The sequence below is a fragment of the Triplophysa dalaica genome, chromosome 6, assembly GCF_015846415.1.
Source record: "Triplophysa dalaica isolate WHDGS20190420 chromosome 6, ASM1584641v1, whole genome shotgun sequence".
Taxonomy (NCBI): Eukaryota; Metazoa; Chordata; class Actinopteri; order Cypriniformes; family Nemacheilidae; genus Triplophysa; species Triplophysa dalaica.
The window spans coordinates 25,429,244-25,450,043 of record NC_079547.1 but is presented as its reverse complement, the minus strand read 5'-3'; the positions used below and the strand labels follow the sequence as shown (position 1 = coordinate 25,450,043).

At 38.1% G+C, this 20,800-nt stretch overlaps 2 protein-coding genes across 2 annotated transcripts; one reads left to right on the top strand and one right to left on the bottom strand.

The window, feature by feature from the left end:
* The first annotated feature begins 353 nt into the window (after positions 1–353).
* Positions 354–20,637, top strand: rtf2 (replication termination factor 2). The gene is made up of 9 exons (XM_056750700.1): positions 354–511; positions 1,010–1,104; positions 1,464–1,557; positions 1,727–1,866; positions 3,423–3,501; positions 17,299–17,412; positions 17,514–17,565; positions 17,844–17,927; positions 19,857–20,637. Exons 1-9 carry the CDS (start codon positions 443–445, stop codon positions 20,051–20,053), a joined length of 924 nt encoding a protein of 307 aa, XP_056606678.1. The 5' UTR covers positions 354–442; the 3' UTR covers positions 20,054–20,637.
* Positions 3,523–12,727, bottom strand: gcnt7 (glucosaminyl (N-acetyl) transferase family member 7). Its single transcript, XM_056750699.1, has 4 exons — positions 12,421–12,727; positions 7,186–8,158; positions 7,019–7,114; positions 3,523–6,262 (listed from the first exon to the last, which is right to left on the bottom strand). Exons 2-4 carry the CDS (start codon positions 8,120–8,122, stop codon positions 6,012–6,014), a joined length of 1,284 nt encoding a protein of 427 aa, XP_056606677.1. The 5' UTR covers positions 8,123–8,158; positions 12,421–12,727; the 3' UTR covers positions 3,523–6,011.
* Positions 20,638–20,800: the final 163 nt, after the last annotated feature.

Below are 20,800 nucleotides of genomic sequence, written 5' to 3'. Positions count from 1 at the left end.
AGACATTCCCAAAAGACACAAATTAGATAAAGGGCAAAGCTCGTTGTTGCATTTTCCTCGTGAAATTGGCTGGTCTGATAGTGTGAGAAGATCATGTAGCTACCATGGTGGTCCTCTGAAGTATTTCTACAATATCATGGACGTATATTCAAATAAATAAATAAAACAATAGCAAAAAAAGATGTATCTGAAATTAGTTTATCAACTACCAGTCATTTTCTTTTACCGTCAAGCGAGTTTTTATCATATACCATCGACTGTTGCGCCATCTGGTGGTGTTGTTGAGCTGTAATTCTTCACGCGTCCTTTAGGGGGCGGCAGAGAAACTCACATTCCCAGCTGACGCTCTTTACTGACGCTCGTCTGTTGTTTACTGATTCTTTCCTTTAGCTTCAGTCAGATTTCTTCACCGACTTTTAAAACCTTTACACATTATCTCAACATGGGATGCGACGGAGGAACCATTCCTAAACGACACGAACTTGTTAAAGGACCGAAAAAGGTGGAAAAGGTAGTAAGACGAGTGTAACTTATATGTTTTTGGCGTTTATCGCACCGGAAGTTAGCTTGTAGCGTCTTGTTTATTTCGGGGACTGGAATAAACTTATTTTTTCTTTGAGCAGAACGAAATGTATTTATAAAATGCTAATTTTTTATAGTTTTTCGTGAATAATATTTCGAAATGTTTGTTATCTGACTAACGTTAGATAGATTCAAGGTATTTTTGGCTAAGTTGCTGTTATGTGTAAATGTCATTTAACTGTTAACGTAACCTTGGTGTTAAAATATCAGTAGCACGAAACGGTGAAAACGAATTCTGAAGGTGGTAAGAATGGATATATGAGTATTATACTAACGTTATACATCACCAAATGTATAAATGTTTCGCCATTTGACACAATCACTGCTCAAAACATACAAAATAGTTTAAGTTTTAGTTTAGGACACCTTCTAGAAGACGTAATTCATTTCAGAAGTTTATGTGAATGTACAAACTTTGTGGTTCCAGGTTGATAAAAATGCAGAACTTGCTGCCAAATGGAAATATTGTGCTTTGAGTCAGGAGAGGTTAAAACGACCCATTGTTGCCTGTGAGCTGGGCAGGTAGGCTGTTTAATGTACTGTTGTTCATATTGTTCAAATAAAGTTTTCTTAAATGAAAATTACCCAACAAGTATAATTCTAGATACATGTGACATCCTGTCTTCAGCTAAACACACACAAAAAAATCATAAACGCATTGACCACTTTATACAATATGCACGTGTAGATCCCAAAATGTTGATGCTGCAAAAAAAGCACAAAAGTCCATCGTTCAAATGATCAACTTCAAATTATGAGACTATTTTTTTAAATAAAATAGTATGAATTAACAGCTCTATCAATTCTCAGACTTCTTACAGTTGTTTTTTTCTGAGCTCTTGTTTTAAGCACTTGCATTAAAAATATTTTTTTTCACTCAGACTGTTTAATAAAGACACGATCATCGAGTATCTGCTGGACAAATCTGCAGAGAGACCAAACACTGAGGTTGTGGCTCACATCCGTGGCATCAAGGTAAGATCTCTTATCTTCTCTATTGATGAACGAATTATGTTCTTTTTACAATGTTGTTCTTGCCAGGATGGAGCAAAATTTTACAGTATAAAACAAACACTTACACTAAAGCTAACTTTGATGATTGAAATAGGGAAAACAGAAATGAATGTTTTGCCATGTTTTATAGGATATAAAGGAGCTGCATCTCACTGATAATCCAGCGTGGGAGGGAGAGAAACGGAACATTAAGGGGGATTGTTATGAAGACATGCACTGCACCATGTTCATCTGTCCTGTCGTGGGTCTGGAGATGAACGGAAAGCACAAGTATGCATGTGTCTTCTCAATTTGTGAACTGTTATAATACTAATATTGTTAGAAGCCATCTGTGACACAATCAGAGTAGACACGTTAGGCCTCAGTTATGAAACTAGTGTACGACCGAAAACTGGGTGTATGTTTGTTTCCACGCAAAACTTGTCATTTATCAATATGGAGTATGGATGGTTACTATGCTCAAATCTCACGACAGGTCTCATTCAGGCTCATTTATTAAAAAGAATTAAGTATTTTCATTTCACAGAAATGATCATTTATATCTACACTTATTTAAACATTAAGAGTTTAATTTAACTCAAACAAAGTTCTTCAAGACATTTCATACTCCAGTCAGAATATTTTTGTTTAAATATAAATACAAACATTATACAACGGTGATATTTACAAAACATGTATTTCCAATTAAAAAATCCAAACCTCCACTGGGGTACGGTTGACTACGCCAACTCTGTTGACCGTAGCAGTTTTTCGAGGTTAAACGTTCCTCTTTTTGGCCGGATTATGTTTATCATGACTCAAAATCTAGGGATGAGGCGTCTACTCCCTGAATTTATAAGGGCGTGATTTGTAAATTATGATCGATTTCAGCCGCCGCATTTATCAAGGTACCATCATTCGTAAAATGAGATTGCCGGCATACCAATGTTTGATGAATAATAGGTAAATCCTGTTATAAAATGATTTCTGCTCATGAATCTGCATTTGATTGATAAATGAGGCCCAGTTTGTCTAGAAACAGCTTTGTACAACCTCAGCAATCATAAAGTGCATTCTGGAATGCCGCTGAAAGAAGGATCAGATTGATAGTATAGAAAAAGTGCACAGCAATGTCTTTTAAAATAGAGATAAATATAAATCCTAAGGCTTGGATTCACAGACGAGGCCTTCAAGACAGGACTATGATTTATGATTTAAAGTGATTTAAGATTAATTTACTCACCCTGTTGTCATTTCATACCTGTATGACTTCATTTCTTCTGCAGAACACAAAAGAAGATATTTTGAAGAATGTTGTTAACTGGACCCCATTCACTTGCACTGGTTTTGTGTCCATACAATACAGTGAATGGTGGCCCAAAGAGGGGGCCAGCGCTGGTCGGTTAACAACTTTCTTCAAAATACCTTCTTTTGTATTCTGTGAAAGAAAGAAACTACAGGTTTGAAAAGACATGAGGGTGAATACAAGATGACAGAATTTATAGTTTTGGGTGAACTATCACTTTAAGATAATTAAGGTGCATTTATAAAAATGCATTACTGGTGTGCATCTTGAAACAAACCAAGAGCACTGACATATTTTAAGATATGAAACCAAATATTGTTATTTAGTAACCCTGTTTGTGCAAATGATAAAACCCAAGTTACACATTTGTTTGATGTCTATCTGAGGATAAACTCTTTACACAGAGAATTAACACAACTGCTTTAACAAAAATACAAGCTGCACATTTCTGCTTTTAAACACAAAACCTCTGAGAAGTTTTGTTGCTTGAAGCTTTGCTTGTGTAATAAATGTTTCTTTTTTACTTGTACTTTTTGACCAGGTTTTATTACTTGCGGACGTGTGGATGTGTTTTCTCAGACCGAGCGCTCAAAGAGGTTAAGACTGAGATCTGTCACAAGGTGAGTAAAGTGCAGCGGTAATGTTCGGTTTGTTCACTCTTTAACATTTCTGTATGTTGATATTACTCCCAAAACTCTACACAAATAATACTAAGATGTTTTTGACTTTTATAGACGCTTTCAAAGTGACAACACAAACAAACGTTACCCCACGTTCCTGGACTGCCCTTCACTTCCGGTAGACATTCACAAACAATAATGTGCCTTAAAACGATTTCTAATAACAATCAACAGAAACCTTTACTTGGCTAAGCTCCTCTCTCCAATATTTTAAATTAAGACTGCGATACCAAGCTCAAACGCTAGATGTCAGTGTACCATATGGTTTCTTTAAATGCTAACGAACTACAGGACACATTTAACACATCATTTTTTTATAAAATGAACATTCAACAAATCGTTTATTTAATACAATTATTATATGTTTAAATAATTATAGAAATTAATATGAACATAAACAAAATAAAATATAAATAGTTATATTATTAGGCTCTAGCCAAACACAAACCGGAAGTTAACTGCAGTCCCGGCTCGTACATCCGTTAAAACAATATATACAACACGGTTTAAGCAATGATGTCCCCAATTTTCCTGGAGGTTCTGGGTTACAACTGTGGTTACATAATTCTGTGAATGGCATTAGTAATGTTCAGTACACATGCGTCAGTGTTGAGCATCATCTCTCTCTGTTGCTTCTCAGTATCTCTGGACTTTAAATGACATCATGCCCGATCGGCCCTTAATATGGACGGAAGTATATCAGGCCTTTAGTTTTATCTTCTCTGCTGGTAACTCTCACTAAAGCCGCTAGTGTGTTTGTTCATTTATAATTCATTCTATTCTCCAGGCTCATTATTGGACTTTGATAAAGCTGAACAAAGCCTCATTATCAAGTAAATATTAGAGCAGTAGAGCAGTAGTCGAGACGCCAGCAGCGATCTAACATCCGTGTTTTCGGCCTTACTGTGTGTACATTCTGCATTGTGTGTGTGTGTGTGTGGTTGGACCGTGGCTAATGAGTGCAGACTCGGTAGTGTGCTCTCAATAGTGAATCATTAACCTCGCCGTGCCCTGCTTTGTTCTAATTGGTTTCAGGCTCAGCGAGCAGACATTTCTCCATGGCATTCGTCTCAATTAATCTAAGCAATAGGGCGGAAATAGGAAAAATGCATCCCGGAGTCGTCGTCTTTCCATGCCGGCGTAAACAAGCCGCGATGGAACGTGCCGGTCTCTACTGCGCTTGGACAAACATTTATCGACATTTGAATATGCTGTACAAACACCTGCATGACATGCGTTTCAAAAGCAAATTTTTAACTATACTCCGTGCTGTTAATCATAATCTGTGGTTATGTATTGCGTTACAATACATTTTTGCCTCTTTGAATGTCCATCTGTCAGGTCTGTGTTTCACCCCCGAGGCGGCGGCACGGATCTCATGACCGGACCTTTCTATGCCATTATCGGTCAACTCGATTACAACACTGTGATAAATGCATGTGATATGAGCGGGCCGCACGCTGGTCGCTGATATTCTGTTCTCTAGATTTTCTTCAGGTTCTTCTGTGTAGATCCGGGGAAATGTTGGTCTCTTGTTGAAGTGAAGGACAGCCACAGACGTGTCTTTGCTTCTTTATTTTTACTCAAATGTCTGATCCTGGTTATGTTGTGGTGATGTAATGGCTTTCCCCAGTTTACCGGTTGAACTGATATTTTTTCCAACTTTTGGCTCAAAGTGACTGATTTGGAACCAAAAATGAGTAAATACAAGTGAGGATTATGAAGATTATCCAACATCAAGTGAAATGTTACCTCTTCAGAACAGATGTGTGTTTTGCGTAAAGATTTACATATTGTAAATACGAGGTTGAAATAATGAAAGTTTGATGTGATTTATTAAAGGGCAGTTTAATGTAAATCTGACCACCATTCAGTGGTGGTCAGATTTACATTCATGTTGATCATTCGTCTCCAGCAATTTGCAGTGGGTTCAATCGAGGGTGTATATACATTGGAAAAAAAGTTTTTTTTCAAGTTTATTCAACAAATAAATATTTCAAAAAATAGATTAAAATTATGAAGATATAAAAACCAAGAAGGTCGGATGGTGGAACTGACGCTTTGATTCCGGAGTAAAACTCTCCATTTTTAATGCACTGTTGACATTGTCAATGTAGCTTTTAACAACATCAAGAATCTTTATCCTGGCATAAACACGATGTTTATTCTAATCGCCAGTTTTATTGTAAAATGTGCTAGAAGTGTTATTTGGGAAGGATTATATTCCTCATCATCATAATAATAGCAATAAAGTAAAGTTCACACTAAAACAACAGCAAGTAAAACCAAAGGCAGTTTTTCCGAATGAAATCGGCTACATTGATAAAGCACAATTGATGCCTGAGACACACTCAACATATATATATATATAATAACCATCTTGTCCCTCGCAGCCCTGACACATCATGAGCTATAGCTTCACATCGACATGAATGATCCCGTGATTTGATTTAAGGAAATGATAAAGTGGTGCTCTGTTGTTGAGTTTCAGTGCTTTCAGGGACCTCTGTGATGAGCTGCCAAGACGGCTGAACGGGAACTGATGCTTGCTGGAGAACTTTGTGTCTGTGCCACAATTCCAGACAATCCAAAGCTTTGGGGAAGCTCGTAGTCTCAAATTTATTAGCAAACATGCTGTATTTTTCCACAACCCACGGCAGGTCTCCAGTCCCGAAGATGCAGATATCCCTGACGTATCGCCCTGTGGAAACAAACACTGGGTTTTCAGTAGACACGAGGTTACCACGTCCCTCTTGAGAATACTGTTGTTAGATTGCGTTATCTTGTGTGAGAGATTGCACCATGTGACAAACTAGCATAGACTCATTTAAACCTAAATGCTTGGATTTGTTCATATCTGACCCAGCATGCGTACGGCCCTATTATTTTCCTGGATTCCGTGTTTTCTGTCTTAAACTTTACAATACTAAGTAATATATTTGCCCACATGAAAAAATACTTCAGTAAACTAGAGTATTCACTTATAAACTAAATTAAAAAACCTATAGTGGATACTTTGAAACATAAAGGAAATTCTCTTTTTATTTTCGTTTTCAGGTCTACTTAATTTAATTGTTTTTTAAATAGGTACTATTTCTTTAAATTTACTAGCACATTACATATACCTCATTCAAGTTAACCAGACTTTTATTTTGACGGGTCACCGCAAATGTTGTTTGACAGTAGCTTCAATGCAGTTGAAACCATTTTTAATACAGACACTCAAAACAAGCAGATTATGTAAACCGCATCTGAATAATTGGTATTTTGTTAGCTGTTCAGCGATACTTTCTGGTTAAGAAGTAATACATTTGCCAGATTCAGTGCCGTTCTCTGTTATACAGCAAATTCCATTTATATGCCTGGATTCTGCGATTCCGTCCACGTTATTTCAGCATCCAGAAACTACCTACAGCATTTTAAACAGTTTTTTATATTAAGAAGAATTAGTGTTTACCTTTGCAGCCCCGGTGTGAAGTTCCCTCCTGATCCTTCCATTTGATAGCACGAATGTTTCCTTCCCATCCACCGTTCACATCACTGCCTGGCGCTTCTAAATAAACACCTTTACGATTAAAAACCACACGATTCTGAGCTGCAGTCCAATAACGTTTGATAACTTACCCTCCACGTGGTTTAAAGTCACCCAGTAATGCTCATCTGGACTGAAGGTGTCTCTAGACCAGCTCAACAGGTCTTTGGCCACCGCACTGTTTATTACATACTGCGCAAACGCTCTTGTCAAAGAATAATAGGCAGTCCCGAAGTAGATTGTCAGGTTGTGTGGAGGGGGTCCCTTGGTTTGACCTCTGCCCCTCGGTGCCACAGAGTCCTTGACCTCCACGTATTGATACCGAGTTCTATGACGTATGTACGGTGGCTGTCTGACTCCCGGCGCCATGTTCTTACCTCTCCATTCAGATCCCCGCATGTACCGGACCAACTCCAGGTTGGTCTGAATTGGGAAATCCTGTCCGCATAAATTGATCACCCTCCTCCATTTGACCGGAGATCTCATGAGGTCCTTCATGCAATTGATGTCCGCCTTCAGACGGGAGAATCCGGCGTACGTCACTCTTTCGCTGACGCTGGCCAGAAAGACGTTCGGTAAGCACCTGACGAGATTCCAAACGCTCGTCTTGTAGTCCGCAGGTGCTTTAGCGTCCACGTGAACGCAGTAGATGTTCTGCGGTGTGTAGATGGACCTCAGAAGCCGAACGAACGCCTCCAGTTCTTTGTGTATGGTGATGATGAAGGCTAAAGGGAAGTCCTTCTCTTCTTTGCTTAAAGGCACCGTGATGAAATGAAGTTCCGATCGCAGTCGACTGCAGTTGGTTTCTGCGTCAACGATTTTGTTGATGGTGCAGTCTTGTCGTTCCCATCTGAAGGCCGGCGTCGGCGATGGAAGGATGGGGCAGTTTTCCGGCAGGAGTTGACAGGTTATGACGAAAGCTTGGGGCGCGTTGGATATTTTGGCTTTCAGGTAGATGGCGGAACAGAAGATGATGCAGATACCAAGGCAGAGGAGAAAACTGCACTTGACGCTCTCAAGTTGGACCATAATAGTCCTTCATTGGAAGAGCAGATTGGAGATATCCTAAAACACAAATTTAACAAAGTTATCCTTTCTCAGATTGAATCGAATCAACTTTAGCGCTAATTTGTGCGAGTTCTGTCATCTCTGATGCCTGTTTTTGGAATATACTGAATGGGATTAACCCCGTCTGTGGAAGTGTGTGTCTGGATTGCTCAAGGGCTCTTTTGCGTCCCCTCTGTGGCCGATGCGATATTAATGATGCGTAATGATGTGGCCCCCAGTTCTATCATTTGGAATGTGATGACACTTGTTTTCATATGTCTATAAGGTGACAAAATGTCTTTCCCCTCGGACACAACTCAAGAGTTGAGTTTAATAGCACCCTAGAGAGATCCGTCTATCATGAGGTCTGACGGAAGTCCACAAAGGAGCTTTAGAAATCAGTTTTGTCTTGGCTATGAAAGTTGTTTAATGAAGCCGCAGGGGTTTATGTTGCCTGTTGTCTCTTTCAACAGGGAAGGAACATGTAGTTCTGTCAGTTTTGAGGGTTTTCTGCATGAATTGTTGGTTAATTATCATTTGATAAAAATGTCCTTTGATTAAACCAATAATATCCACATGACGTGAAGAACCCGCAGAAGTCTTTGCTTTACATTTTTGCAGAAAGGTCAGACATACAATGAATGTAATGTTTGTCAAAGAGGACAGTTGATAGAAGGTCTGAGCATTAGACAAGACTACAGTTGACAGATACTTTACACTATTACAAAATGTTGGGTTATGTGAATCCATCGTTGGGTCATAAATGGACAAACCCAACAGTTGGGTTACATTGACCCAGAATATGGTTCTATTTGACCCAACAATGGGTTGAAACAACCCAGCGGTGTACTTGACTAAGGTTTAACAGTGTCAAGTCAGAATTGTTACGTCCTGCCTATGGTCGACTGACAGTGAAATCACACGCGTGCATGCGGGGACAACACCAGGTGGGGAACAAGGGTAGAGCACAGAATTGATGCACCTAAAAACAATCAAACTTTAATTTACAAAATTTGTGTAGAACAGAATATACCTTTCAAATAAAAACAACAAAAAAAGCTAGATCCAAGTCACAATGTGCAAAATAAATGTGTTCAGGCAAAATGTCTGAAATGCAGGGTAACATATATTCAAAAGACATGCCACATATAGTCAAATGAATGGACATTTTCCTGAAACATCACATAACAATGCTGTGCCTTTGTCTATTCAGGTCACCTGGTAACCCAGCATACAGTTGAAAGAAAAAGTATGTGAACCCTTTGGGCTTAATTGGATTTCTTCATAAATTGGTCATAAAATGTGTTCTGATCTTCATCTAAGTCACAACAATAGAGAAACACAGTCTGCTTAAACTAATACCGCACCAACATTATACGTTTTCATGTTTTTATTGAACACAACATGTAAACATTCATAGTGCAGGGTGGAAAAAGTATGTGAACCTTTGGGTTTAATAACTGGTTGACCCTCCTTTGGCAGCAATAACCTCAACCAAACGTTTCCTATAGTTGCAGATCAGACCTGCACAACGGTCAGGAGAAATTTTGGACCATTCCTCTTTACAAAAGTGTTTCAGTTCAGCAATATTCTTGGGATGTCTGGTGTGAATCGCTCTCTTGAGGTCATGCCACAGCATCTCAATCGGGTTGAGGTCAGGACTCTGACTGGGCCACTCCAGAAGGCGTATTTTCTTCTGTTGAAGCCATTCTGTTGTTGATTTACTTCTATGCTTTGGGTCGTTGTCCTGTTGCATGGTCCATCCTCTGTTAAGCTTCAGTTGGCGGACAGATGGTCTTAAGTTTTCCTGCAAAATGTCTTGATAAACTTTGGAATTCATTTTTCCATCGATGACAGTAATCCGTCCAGGGCCTGAGGCAGCAAAGCAGCCCCAAACCATGATGCCCCCTCCACCATATTTCACAGTTGGGATGAGGTTTTGATGTTGGTGTGCTGTGCCTTTTGTTCTCCACACATAGCGTTGTGTGTTCTTTCCAAACAACTCAATTTTGGTTTCATCTGTCCACAGAATGTTTTGCCAGTAGTGCTGTGGAACATCCAGGTGCTCTTTTGCAAACTTCAAACGTGCTGCAATGTTTTTTTTGGACAGCAGTGGCTTCCTCCGTGGTGTCCTCTTTCTGTAAGTGTTTAGCTGACACTCTAGGATTCTTCTTCACCTCATTGAGCATTCTGCGCTGTGCTCTTGCAGTCATCTTTACAGGACGACCACGCCTAGGGAGTGTAGCAACAGTGCTGAACTTTCTCCATTTGTAGATAATCTGTCTTACCGTGGACACATGGACATCAAGGCTTTTAGATATACTTTTGTAGCCCTTTTCAGCTTTATGTAAGTCAACAATTCTTGATCGTAGGTCTTCTGAGAGCTCTTTTGTGCGAGGCATGGTTCACATCAGACAACGCTTCTTCAGAACAGCAAACTCAAAACTGGTGTGTGTTTTTTATTGGACAGGCCAGCTTTAATCAACACATCCAATCTCATCACATTGATTGGACCCCAGGTTGGCTGACTCCTGGCTCCAATTAGATCTTGGAGAAGTCATTAGCCTAGGGTTTCACATACTTTTTCCACCCTGCACTATGAATGTTTACATGTTGTGTTCAATAAAAACATGAAAACGTATAATGTTTGTGCGGTATTAGTTTAAGCAGACTGTGTTTCTCTATTGTTGTGACTTAGATGAAGATCAGAACACATTTTACGACCAATTTATGAAGAAATCCAAGTAAGCCCAAAGGGTTCACATACTTTTTCTTTCAACTGTAGATGTATTTATAACCCAACGGTTGGGTTTGAACATGGGTTAAAATAACCCAACATGTTTAGAGTGATCATTTACCATTTATGCATTTGGTGTATGCTTTTATCCAAAGCGACTTAAATTGCATTATACTACACATTTGAGATTGAACCCATGACTTTGGCTTTGCTAACGCTACGCTTAAACCACTGAGCTACTGGAAAGGAATCTGCCTGTTTAGATGCAATTCGTTTTTCATTCTTAAGATGGCAGTGCACATCTAAAGAGAACTCATGCTTGAGTAAATTATGGACATTTTAAAGTTTAATTAAAACTATTTGTCGGATTTGTTTAGATTTTAACCAACCATTGGTTGAAATAACATTATTGAGACCGCGGAAAAGCTGGACTGAAACATTTGTAATTGATTTCTTTTTGGTGATTTGAAAGTGTGCAAATCCTTGAGAAATGTTTTCCAAGGTGTTGAATTGAATACGGAATGAAGCCTATTATAAGAATTAGACGACCAAATCTTTTCTTTGTAGACTGAAGTAATGTTTGCTGAGAATGAGGCTTTGCCATCACAGGTAAACGCCAAATAACTTAATAACATAATGAAAACAAGAAGCATGAAATCATTGACTATTAATGTAGTTGGTATTCAGTACATAACTTGCAAAAACCTCTGATTTTAAATAAAATATGAACATTCTTTTTTTTTGCAAATTAACTTTTCCGATAAAGAATGTTAAAAAAAGTGTTTTTATTGTGCATTTCGAGTAATTTTCATCAAACCCCAGTTGGGTTGTTTTGAGTAAGTAATTATGACCAAAAAACAGCTAACTTGAATTAAAAAAAAAATACCATGATGACATAATTAAAACATGATTTTTAAAACAACGTTATTCATTTTTGTTATATGTATTTTTTAACTGAATATTTTTAGCTATTGTGTTCAATATTTCATCTTTTTTAATCAATTTTATGAAAATGTTTACCATCACTAGTTCATTTGAAGCGATCCTGTAGTGTGAATTTTTCAAAGTACCGATTCTCTATTAATGGCCATTAATAATCAATTCATACGAGCTGCGTTTTGCACGAATTTCTTGTGTTGCAAGCATGACTTAATTTAACTTAATACTTTGGATTCACATTGAAACATCGTTTGTTTTTGTTTGTCTTACAGCACATGCGTCTTTGACAAACAAAAAAAATGAATGTGTAAATTGAAGGTGTCACTACATTTTATCTGAAACTATAAATTTTACGTTTTAAAACAAATTGTCCACTAAGACCTTTCGAAATGAAACGAAGACAGAAAAGGTGATTAAAAAGGACATTTTGCCTTTTACATGCACAACAACTTCAACCTAAAATGGATCACCTTAATGTAAAGCGCATTTTTATAAATATTCATGAAAAATAACCCACTCTATTGGTTGTTTTGGTTATCACACACAAAAACTGAAGGGCATTCAGTCGCAGCTAAATAAATCCGTGACTCGAAAATTCTCCTACCTTTCAGTTCAATCGATGTCCGCTCGGGTCTGCCGGGACGAGATTAAACATTCACAAACACACCCGTGGAATGTGACTTTCAGCACGACCTCGGTTTAACGCTCAGGACTGTGAACAGAAACGTTAGCGTTGACTTCTGACTAGTGTCAGTGCTTTTTGCTGTTGTGATGTGGGGGCCGGTTGCTCAGTTACTCTTCCCATGAGAGGAGGAGTCCACACGCTTCAGTCCAACCCGAGACTTCATTTGCACCTCTTTTGCTGTTTAAGGCTGGAGCCGCCCATATCTCACAAGAATCCTACTGTCATGAAACATTTCTTCATTAACATTTCACGCGTTTAACTAGTTCCATAACCTGTTGTTTTTATAAAAGAACAGCTTAGATGGGTTTTGCTCAATAACAGTTTAAAAAGAAATTCACGTAATGAATGTTTACCTGGTGTACGCAAGTGCATTTAAATGAAGGGACCAAACGTTAACCAGATCCTCAATCTTCAAGTGTGATGGAGGAGGAACTGGGTGAGGATGAGATATTAAATGTTTGGCTGTGAATCTGAATGTACGACACAATGAGAACAAAAGCAGTTTAGATTTATTATTGTAAATTATTGTTTGATGTAAAGAGTTGCTTATAACTGGGAAAACTATAATAAATAATCTAATAAACATTAATCATTCACCCTCATGTCGTATCAAAGCTGCTTTCTTAAGAACACAAAAGATATTTTGAGGAATGTTGATAACCAAACAACACCCAACTCCATTGACTCACATTGTATGAAACATACTGAGACATCTCTCAAAATATCTTCTTTTGGGTTCCACTGAAGAAAGAGACACAGATATACAACCGCATGAGAGTGAATAAATCATAACATTATTCTGTTGGTTTCAGGGAGTGTGTCAGTTTATAGAGAGAGAAAATAATGTCGCCTTTTCTTTTTTAACCTTTTTTATTTGCTTTGGAATACCGTACTGATGAATTTGTAAAAGTAAAAGCAGCGATGTATTAAAAGTAAATATTGATTTCACGTTGGCCAGATCAGTTCTTAAGATTAAACCTGCTGCCAGATTTAAAAAGAAAAAGATCCCAGATCGGATTTTCTAACCTGAAACAAGATCGGACCGTCTATGCAGGTTGTGTGTGATGGGCGAGGCAGATTAACACTCTTGAGTGTTTGCTGGAGGACAATAGCTGAGCTCACTGAATAGCTTTGTCTCTGAGCATCATTTGTGTGTTTGGCTCTTAGACCGTCCATGTGTCGAGTTTTTTTGTGGACGTTCTCACACCTGTTTTGTGAGTTGACTTTGGCGATAAACAGTCATCTCATTCTCCTTTTGTTTGCACATTTTGGTTACAGACATTCAGGCGTTTAATAGTTAATAGATAATCTCAGCTAATGTGTCCGGACAATAATGATCTTTGATTAACCCGCTTAAAGGTGAAGTGTACAGACTTGCTTGGGAGGCTCTGAGTGGTTGCTAGGGTGTTACCAAGATGTCTTTTTTTAAAGCAACACTATGGAACTTTTGCTCACGGGTTCCCCCATGTGGTTGATAAGCGCAATTGTCTGTTGCTAACATCTTAAATACTGTCGTTGTATTAGCTTCCCCGTGGGCAGCGCAATACACATACATTTATTGACTAAGATGATGGAGCCGGCAAATGCAGAAACGTTGTTTGGAAACTTTTGCAGACAGGAGGTGATGGGCGGGGCTGTGTGTATCGACCCGTAAGCAGAACATTATGTGTAGTTGTTGTCGCTTTAAAGCTACTCGGGTAGCAGCGGCAGAAAAATTTGTCCAGTTTAAGGGGTCTCACACCAGACGCTGCGCCGTGCAGCATAGTGCTATTGTTTGTAAAAATAAACGTAATGTTTTCTATGAGTGTACACACACCGGCGCCCCCATTCCGCGCCTGTCGGCGGTGCTATGCCACAACTCAGGATGCTCTTCTAAGTCCTGCAGCGAAACACGCGCCACGCTTTATTTAACATTAAACTAGATGTTCTTTGACTAAAATCCTCATAGTTGTACACAATGACTATACCATAAACTGCAAGAGGTATTTATCTGTTTGGGAATAACAGAAAAACAGAGCATCAATACAGAAAACCTCTCGATTCTACCGGCTCGCACTTCTGCATCCGGTGTGTGACCCCCCCCCCCCCTTAAGAGTTTCTCTACCACTGAAATCTTTTGGAGACATGATTTTAAGGTTAAAAAAAACTACAAAGTGTTGCTTTAAAGCGTTTGCTGTGTTGTTGTCTGGGGGTAGATTGTGGGTTGCTAGGATGATGTTAAGGGCTCTAGACTACGACCAAAAGGCTGGCACATGCGTGCGTTTTTATAATGTGCCCTCAAAAATTTTGCTGGGGTGCAATGGTTCGTAAAACTCGTTTGCCCGACGAAGATTTTTTCGCACATTTATGAACTCACCCTGACAAGTGTTCGGCACATGCATCTGACATACAGAAAAATCCTATGCAGTGAAGTAACTACTCCTAACAGCTGTGAAAAATAAACAGCGTATCACTGTCCGCTTATTTACATTTAGCCATTTTGGCAGACGCTTTTATCCAAAGCGACTTAAATTGCTTTATCCTATACATTTTACATAGGTATTTGCAATCCCCTGAGATCGAACCCACAACCTTGCGTTGTTAACGCAATACTCTTACAACTGAGCTACAGGACAGCTATCTCTAATTTGTGACATAATGACTCATTTGAACCGATTCATTGTGGTGAAACAATTCTTATGTCAAACACTGAACTCATCAGACTCACTGGCTGAACCCATCAAATCAGTCTCATAAAACACAAGCGTGCTTAGACGCTTATGTAACAAGAGTGGTTAGTAAGATTAATTATATACAGTTTATTTATGACAATGTGAGGTAAAGCACATATATAATACTTTAGTTTGGAGCTAATTTTGAGTTTTGAGCTAGCTAATTTTATTGACTTTTATGCGGTACAAATAAAGAAGGCCAGTGTCAAAATTCCATCTTTTTGCAAAGAGGGCAATAAATGAGGATTGTGAAGAGATACAGGTTATATTTGTGTCAGATCATTTCATAGCCAATATATAACTTAAATATAAAACTAAATAATAAAAGTGTATAAAATTACAAATACAAAGTTTCTATGCATTTATTTTGGATTTTTTTGGCTCGCAAGTGTTAAAGCGCAAATATGACGGGGTCTATAGCAGACTATTTAAAAGACATTGACAATTAACAGAATTAATTCCGATTCACAAGCTCTCGATTCGAGTCGATGATTATAGATTTAATACAAATCATATAGATATTTCTAAAGTATTTCCAAAGTAAATATCACATTACAATGCTGAATGAAAAAACGAAATGAAGAGTCACAAACCTGTATATTATAGGAACAATACAGGGTTTTCAGGAGGCTGTTGCAGCTGTTAAAGTAACCAAAGTTTTTCTTCTGAAGAAAGAAGCCAAATGTGAATTAACATTAAGTCATTTAGCAGACGCTTATTCAAAGCGACTTACAGAGAGACTGTAATATACAAAACTATTTCTTCAGAGGTATAAAAAGACCTTACGTAATGAACCGTTATGTTTGTAATCCCTTAGGCCCTACATACATTGAATTCGCCGCCATGTTTTGTACAGCAGCCATAAACGGACAAACAACTCTACAACGTGCGTTTCCTCTCTCTCTTCTGCGGTATAGTGGTGAAATGGATCGCGGGTGATCCGTGCGAATCATACTCTACAGTTCGGAACGCACGTGACCCGTGGATTAAATGTCAATTTATTCATCATTGACTAAGAGAGTAAAATGCGCCAATGTGCTCTCTCTCCAGTATCTGGACGGTTCAATATTAAAGCATATGCAATGATGCTTAAAAATGCTCCGTCACACAGCTTATATTATAACACTACAACAACACATCTTATATTTGAACAAACAGGAAAACAAATGTTACTCACATACTGATCCGAATCGAAGCAACCTCCTCTGGGGTGATTTTTTTTCCCCTGAATGCAGGGAAGTCTTCAGTCAAAAGTGCCTTTTCACAACTTACTAATAACAAGCGAGTAGCGAGTTCTGTCGTTCCATAACAACAAGAAAAACATGCAAGGAAGGTGATTGGTCGAGCAGGATCAAGCTGGAAAAATAAAATGGCAGCCGAAATGTCGGTTGTAGCATGGATCGGTTATTGTAAATATGCTCTCTGTTTATATTACAAATTGAATTCCATTAGGATCGATTCACATTTCGAGTCATTTGCGGACGCGAGTGTGGTCGCGGCGCTCAACTTTACAGAGTGCCGTGTGCGTTTTCCGTGCGGTTCTTAAATGCGAAATGTGAATCGCCCCTTAGACTGCCTATAAACCGTGAATCTGTTTCTCAGAGCCGCAGAAAAGGTACCGGTAGAAAGACGGCTACTGTTGCAGCTGTTAAAAGTAACCAAAGTTTTTATTCTGAAGAAAGAAGCCAAATGTGAACACACCCTTACTTGAACTTTTTTATGCAAATAAGTAAACATTGAATAGATCTCTCATTTAAAAATAAAGCTGATTGTTTAAAGAAAATTATGAAGGTTGGTAAACCCTACGAGCGAAATAAAGCGGTAAAACTTTGTAATAATGCTTTTTTTGTTGTGACACTCCTGTTTTTCCCTCCTTAAATGTTCATGTGTGTGATTTTCTTCACATTATTGCTACAAATAATGTTGTGAAAGTGCCATATAGTCACAGTCTTCACATCTCAAGAACTTAAACACAAACAGCTTTTGTCTTTTTCAAATGAACTTAGTTTTGAAAAAAAAAACATGAAGTCAAAGTAAATACCCATAGATCAGTGTTCTTGGTGTGTTTCTTTTCTTTTTCTTGTAGTGTGGGGATCCATTCAAAGAAGACGACCTTGTGGTGCTGAACGGATCTAAAGAGGATATGGAGAAGCTGCAGAAAGATATGGAGGAGCGCAGGTCAAAGGCCAAATCTGCCAAGGTAAAGAAATCACGTCATGACTCAATCTGAACCTTTCTTTTAAGGGATTTGATTTGTAAGTGCTTACATTTTTCACAAATGTACAACATATCTGCCCTCAGAAATCAAAGAAAAGCAAAGACGCAAAGGCCCCGAAGCCGGATGATGTGAAAGGTACAGTACTATAAAAAATCACCCAGACTTTATAATGTCATAGAGTTGACACAAACATGTATTTTCTTTTCTTAATCACAAACTCACAACAATTCTGAATAAAATAAGTTGTTCGGTGAATCAAGTATCCTGGAGGGCCTTAATTAATGGTGTGTGTTTCTCAGTGACCAGACTGACCTGTTCTGTTTCACAATGTCTGATCTCTTCCTGTAATGTTTATACCAGTCACTTTTTCACACGTTGAAATGTTTTGTAAATGTATTTATTTTCCTTTTCAGGAAACTCTGATCTCCAGAAAAGCTCTTCCGAGTCTAAACCTGCACTGAATGTAGAGAGCACCAGTGAAAAACCTACTGACGCAGGTACCTCAAGTTCTTTTGTGGTTTGCTTTACATTTCATTTCCCTGTATTAACTGCCATACAACCGCTGCTGGGATGAACACAGTCCTTAGCAATAAACACCTTTATAAATCCACTCAAAACAATGCAGTGAAATAAAACCAAGACCTCAAAAAAAAAATGTTGCACCAAAGTGTTTTAATTGAAACGAATGATTGCAATAAGATCTAAAAAAAGTTAAAACTCCATTTTAGCATGAGCATAAATTTACATATTAAAGTTATATTAGTAAATACGAACTTTAAATTCTAAAGCTGATGTCAGCTGACAGTGTCTACCAACCTAAAACACCTGAATTGCACTGATTATTTGTATGTTTGCTTCATTACATTTATCTGTGCTATTGGACATACTTGTTTTGCTTAATCTTTTTTTATTGCTTACTGATTAGTTGTTTTCAACAATATTAGACATTTTGAGTTATAGGCTAATTGTTTTATGGTATCACACATTATTTATCAAGATTACACGGGTAAAAAAACAACACACAAATATCTAGGAATTATTTAATACCTTTCGTGGTGGGGCCAGTGAAAATTTTGGCAGGGCCAGTTAAAATTGGAATCACTTACCCGACCAGGCCAGTAGAGAAAATCCTTAGCGCTGAGCCCTGAAAACTGACCAGAGCCCTGAGAACATTGTGCACGTGAAGGACTGAAATACAAGAGAAGCTCACTCAGGTACTGAGGAACTAAACCATGTAGTGCTTTATAGGTCAATGCGTTGCTTAATTAGATAACCAGTGCAATGTTGACAGAACCGGGCTAATATGCTAATTTCGCGTTTGAAACTAGCTGGAGTTTTTGTAATAGGCCCACAGGGCTAGTAGTGTGTTGCATCTGATATTAACAACATATGACATAGTTTAAATATATTCTTAAAATGGAATAACACGGTTTTACAGGTGATTGCGACATGGCTCTCAAATGACTAGTATCGAATAAAATGCCAAGATTCTTTGCTGACGACAAGGATTTTATGGAACATCCGTCAATAGCTAGACAATATTCTTGGTTGTAACGTATGGCGGTTTTCGGTACAATAAGCAACACTTCTGTTTGTCTGAGTTCATTAGTAAAAAGTTGTTACTCCTCCAGTTTTTTATGTCGCCTATGCATTCCATTATTCTGTTGAACTGCTGTGTTTCATGAGGCTTCGAGGATATATAAAGTCAAGTGTCATCAGCATAGCAGTGAAAGCTAACTCTGTGTTACCACCTCTGTGCTTAATGAATTTTCATTTGTATATATCGGTACCTATAGCTGATAGTTCAACTCTACGTTGCATTACATTTGTAAAATAATTAGCTCTTAAAATGCATCAGTGCTTTTCTAATGTCCGGCTAGTATAGTATCAGGATCATTTTGGCTTTATGAATGCAGCCGGAGATCTTTTTTATCTGTTGTCAAATGTGGACCCAAAGCTATTTAACCTTTTTGATTCAGTTGATTTTTTATAGCTAATTAGTTTATTGTTTATGACCTGCAGTTGCATCAATGGTACCTCTTGACCTTTTATTTCTCTTGTGACAACTGACACTGAAAATTCTCGCTCATCAGTGGGATCAAATTCTGCTGAAAAGACAGTAGATGGCGCTAGAGTACGTGTTGTACTAATGCATGAATTTTTCATTAAATATAAAACATAACAATCACTTCCTAAAAGCAACAACATGGCTTAGAAATTAAGAAATAGTACATTTAATACATTCAAAAACAACAGGAAACTGCACAGTCAGAATACTGATGTTGTTATTGAATAACAAGGGTCCTGAAAACTATTTGTCATGTTGCAATATATTTCTTTATATAAGTGATACATAAACTTCTGCTGAAATCCGGAATGTTGTTTTAAATCGTTCACATTATGACGTGTTGTTTTTTTCTGCTCAGCCTCCTCAGGCCCCTCGGGTGAGAGCTCGAAGGCCATGAAGACCCCGGCGGAGCCCGCCACGGGCAGCAAGAGGTCCATTCAAGAAATGACGGATAAATCTGAGATTTACAAATCACTCTTCACCTCCCACAGCACTGCCAAACGCACCAAAGATCAGCTGTCTAACTGGGTCACACACACGCCATATCACTTCTGAGCACATCATTTAAAGAACACCTCACTGTGTGGAGCAGTCAGAGCGCTCTCTAGTGGTCGGCTTGTGGCTGAGCAACAAATGCATCAATATATTGTTTCTTTTTATTTTGTAGTTTAATTCTGTTTATTTGTTTTTAATCTAATATCATCATAAAAGTTTTGTTGCCCGCTTATATTCCTGTTAGTGACATCTGGCAAAAAATCAATAAGAAGTCTTTTCTCGCATTATGAATGTTTCTTGCAGTTGTTGTTGCCCACATTTTAAAACTATATTAGATTCTCATGTTTAAGTGTTTGGGCAACAATATCTAAGTATTTGATATTCATGGTTAAATTCAGGATTAGAAATTGTGTTTTATGCCTGCACAAATTATCAGTGACTTTTCTGTATAGTTGTTTTAAGAAAAGATTCAAACTGACCCGCGTACATTTGAGCACAAGGTGGCAGTAGAGGTCTATAGGTAAAACATTGAGACCGTTCAATCTATGGTAGATATGTACTTCTTTCCTTTTGCATTTTTTTCCTGATGTTATGATTGATGGACATCTGACAGTTTGAGAAATAATAAAATCCCATGCTTCAGATTTGTTTTCTAATTGTTGTCTTTTTTGCCGGTTTGTTTGTGAAAGCTTGTCAAACAATTGTACTATATGAGTTTAAAATATACACTTAAACTCACTGTGTCGAGATTCTGTGAGATGTATGTTTTATGCTCAGATTATTATTGTATGGCAAGGTGTGCTTTAA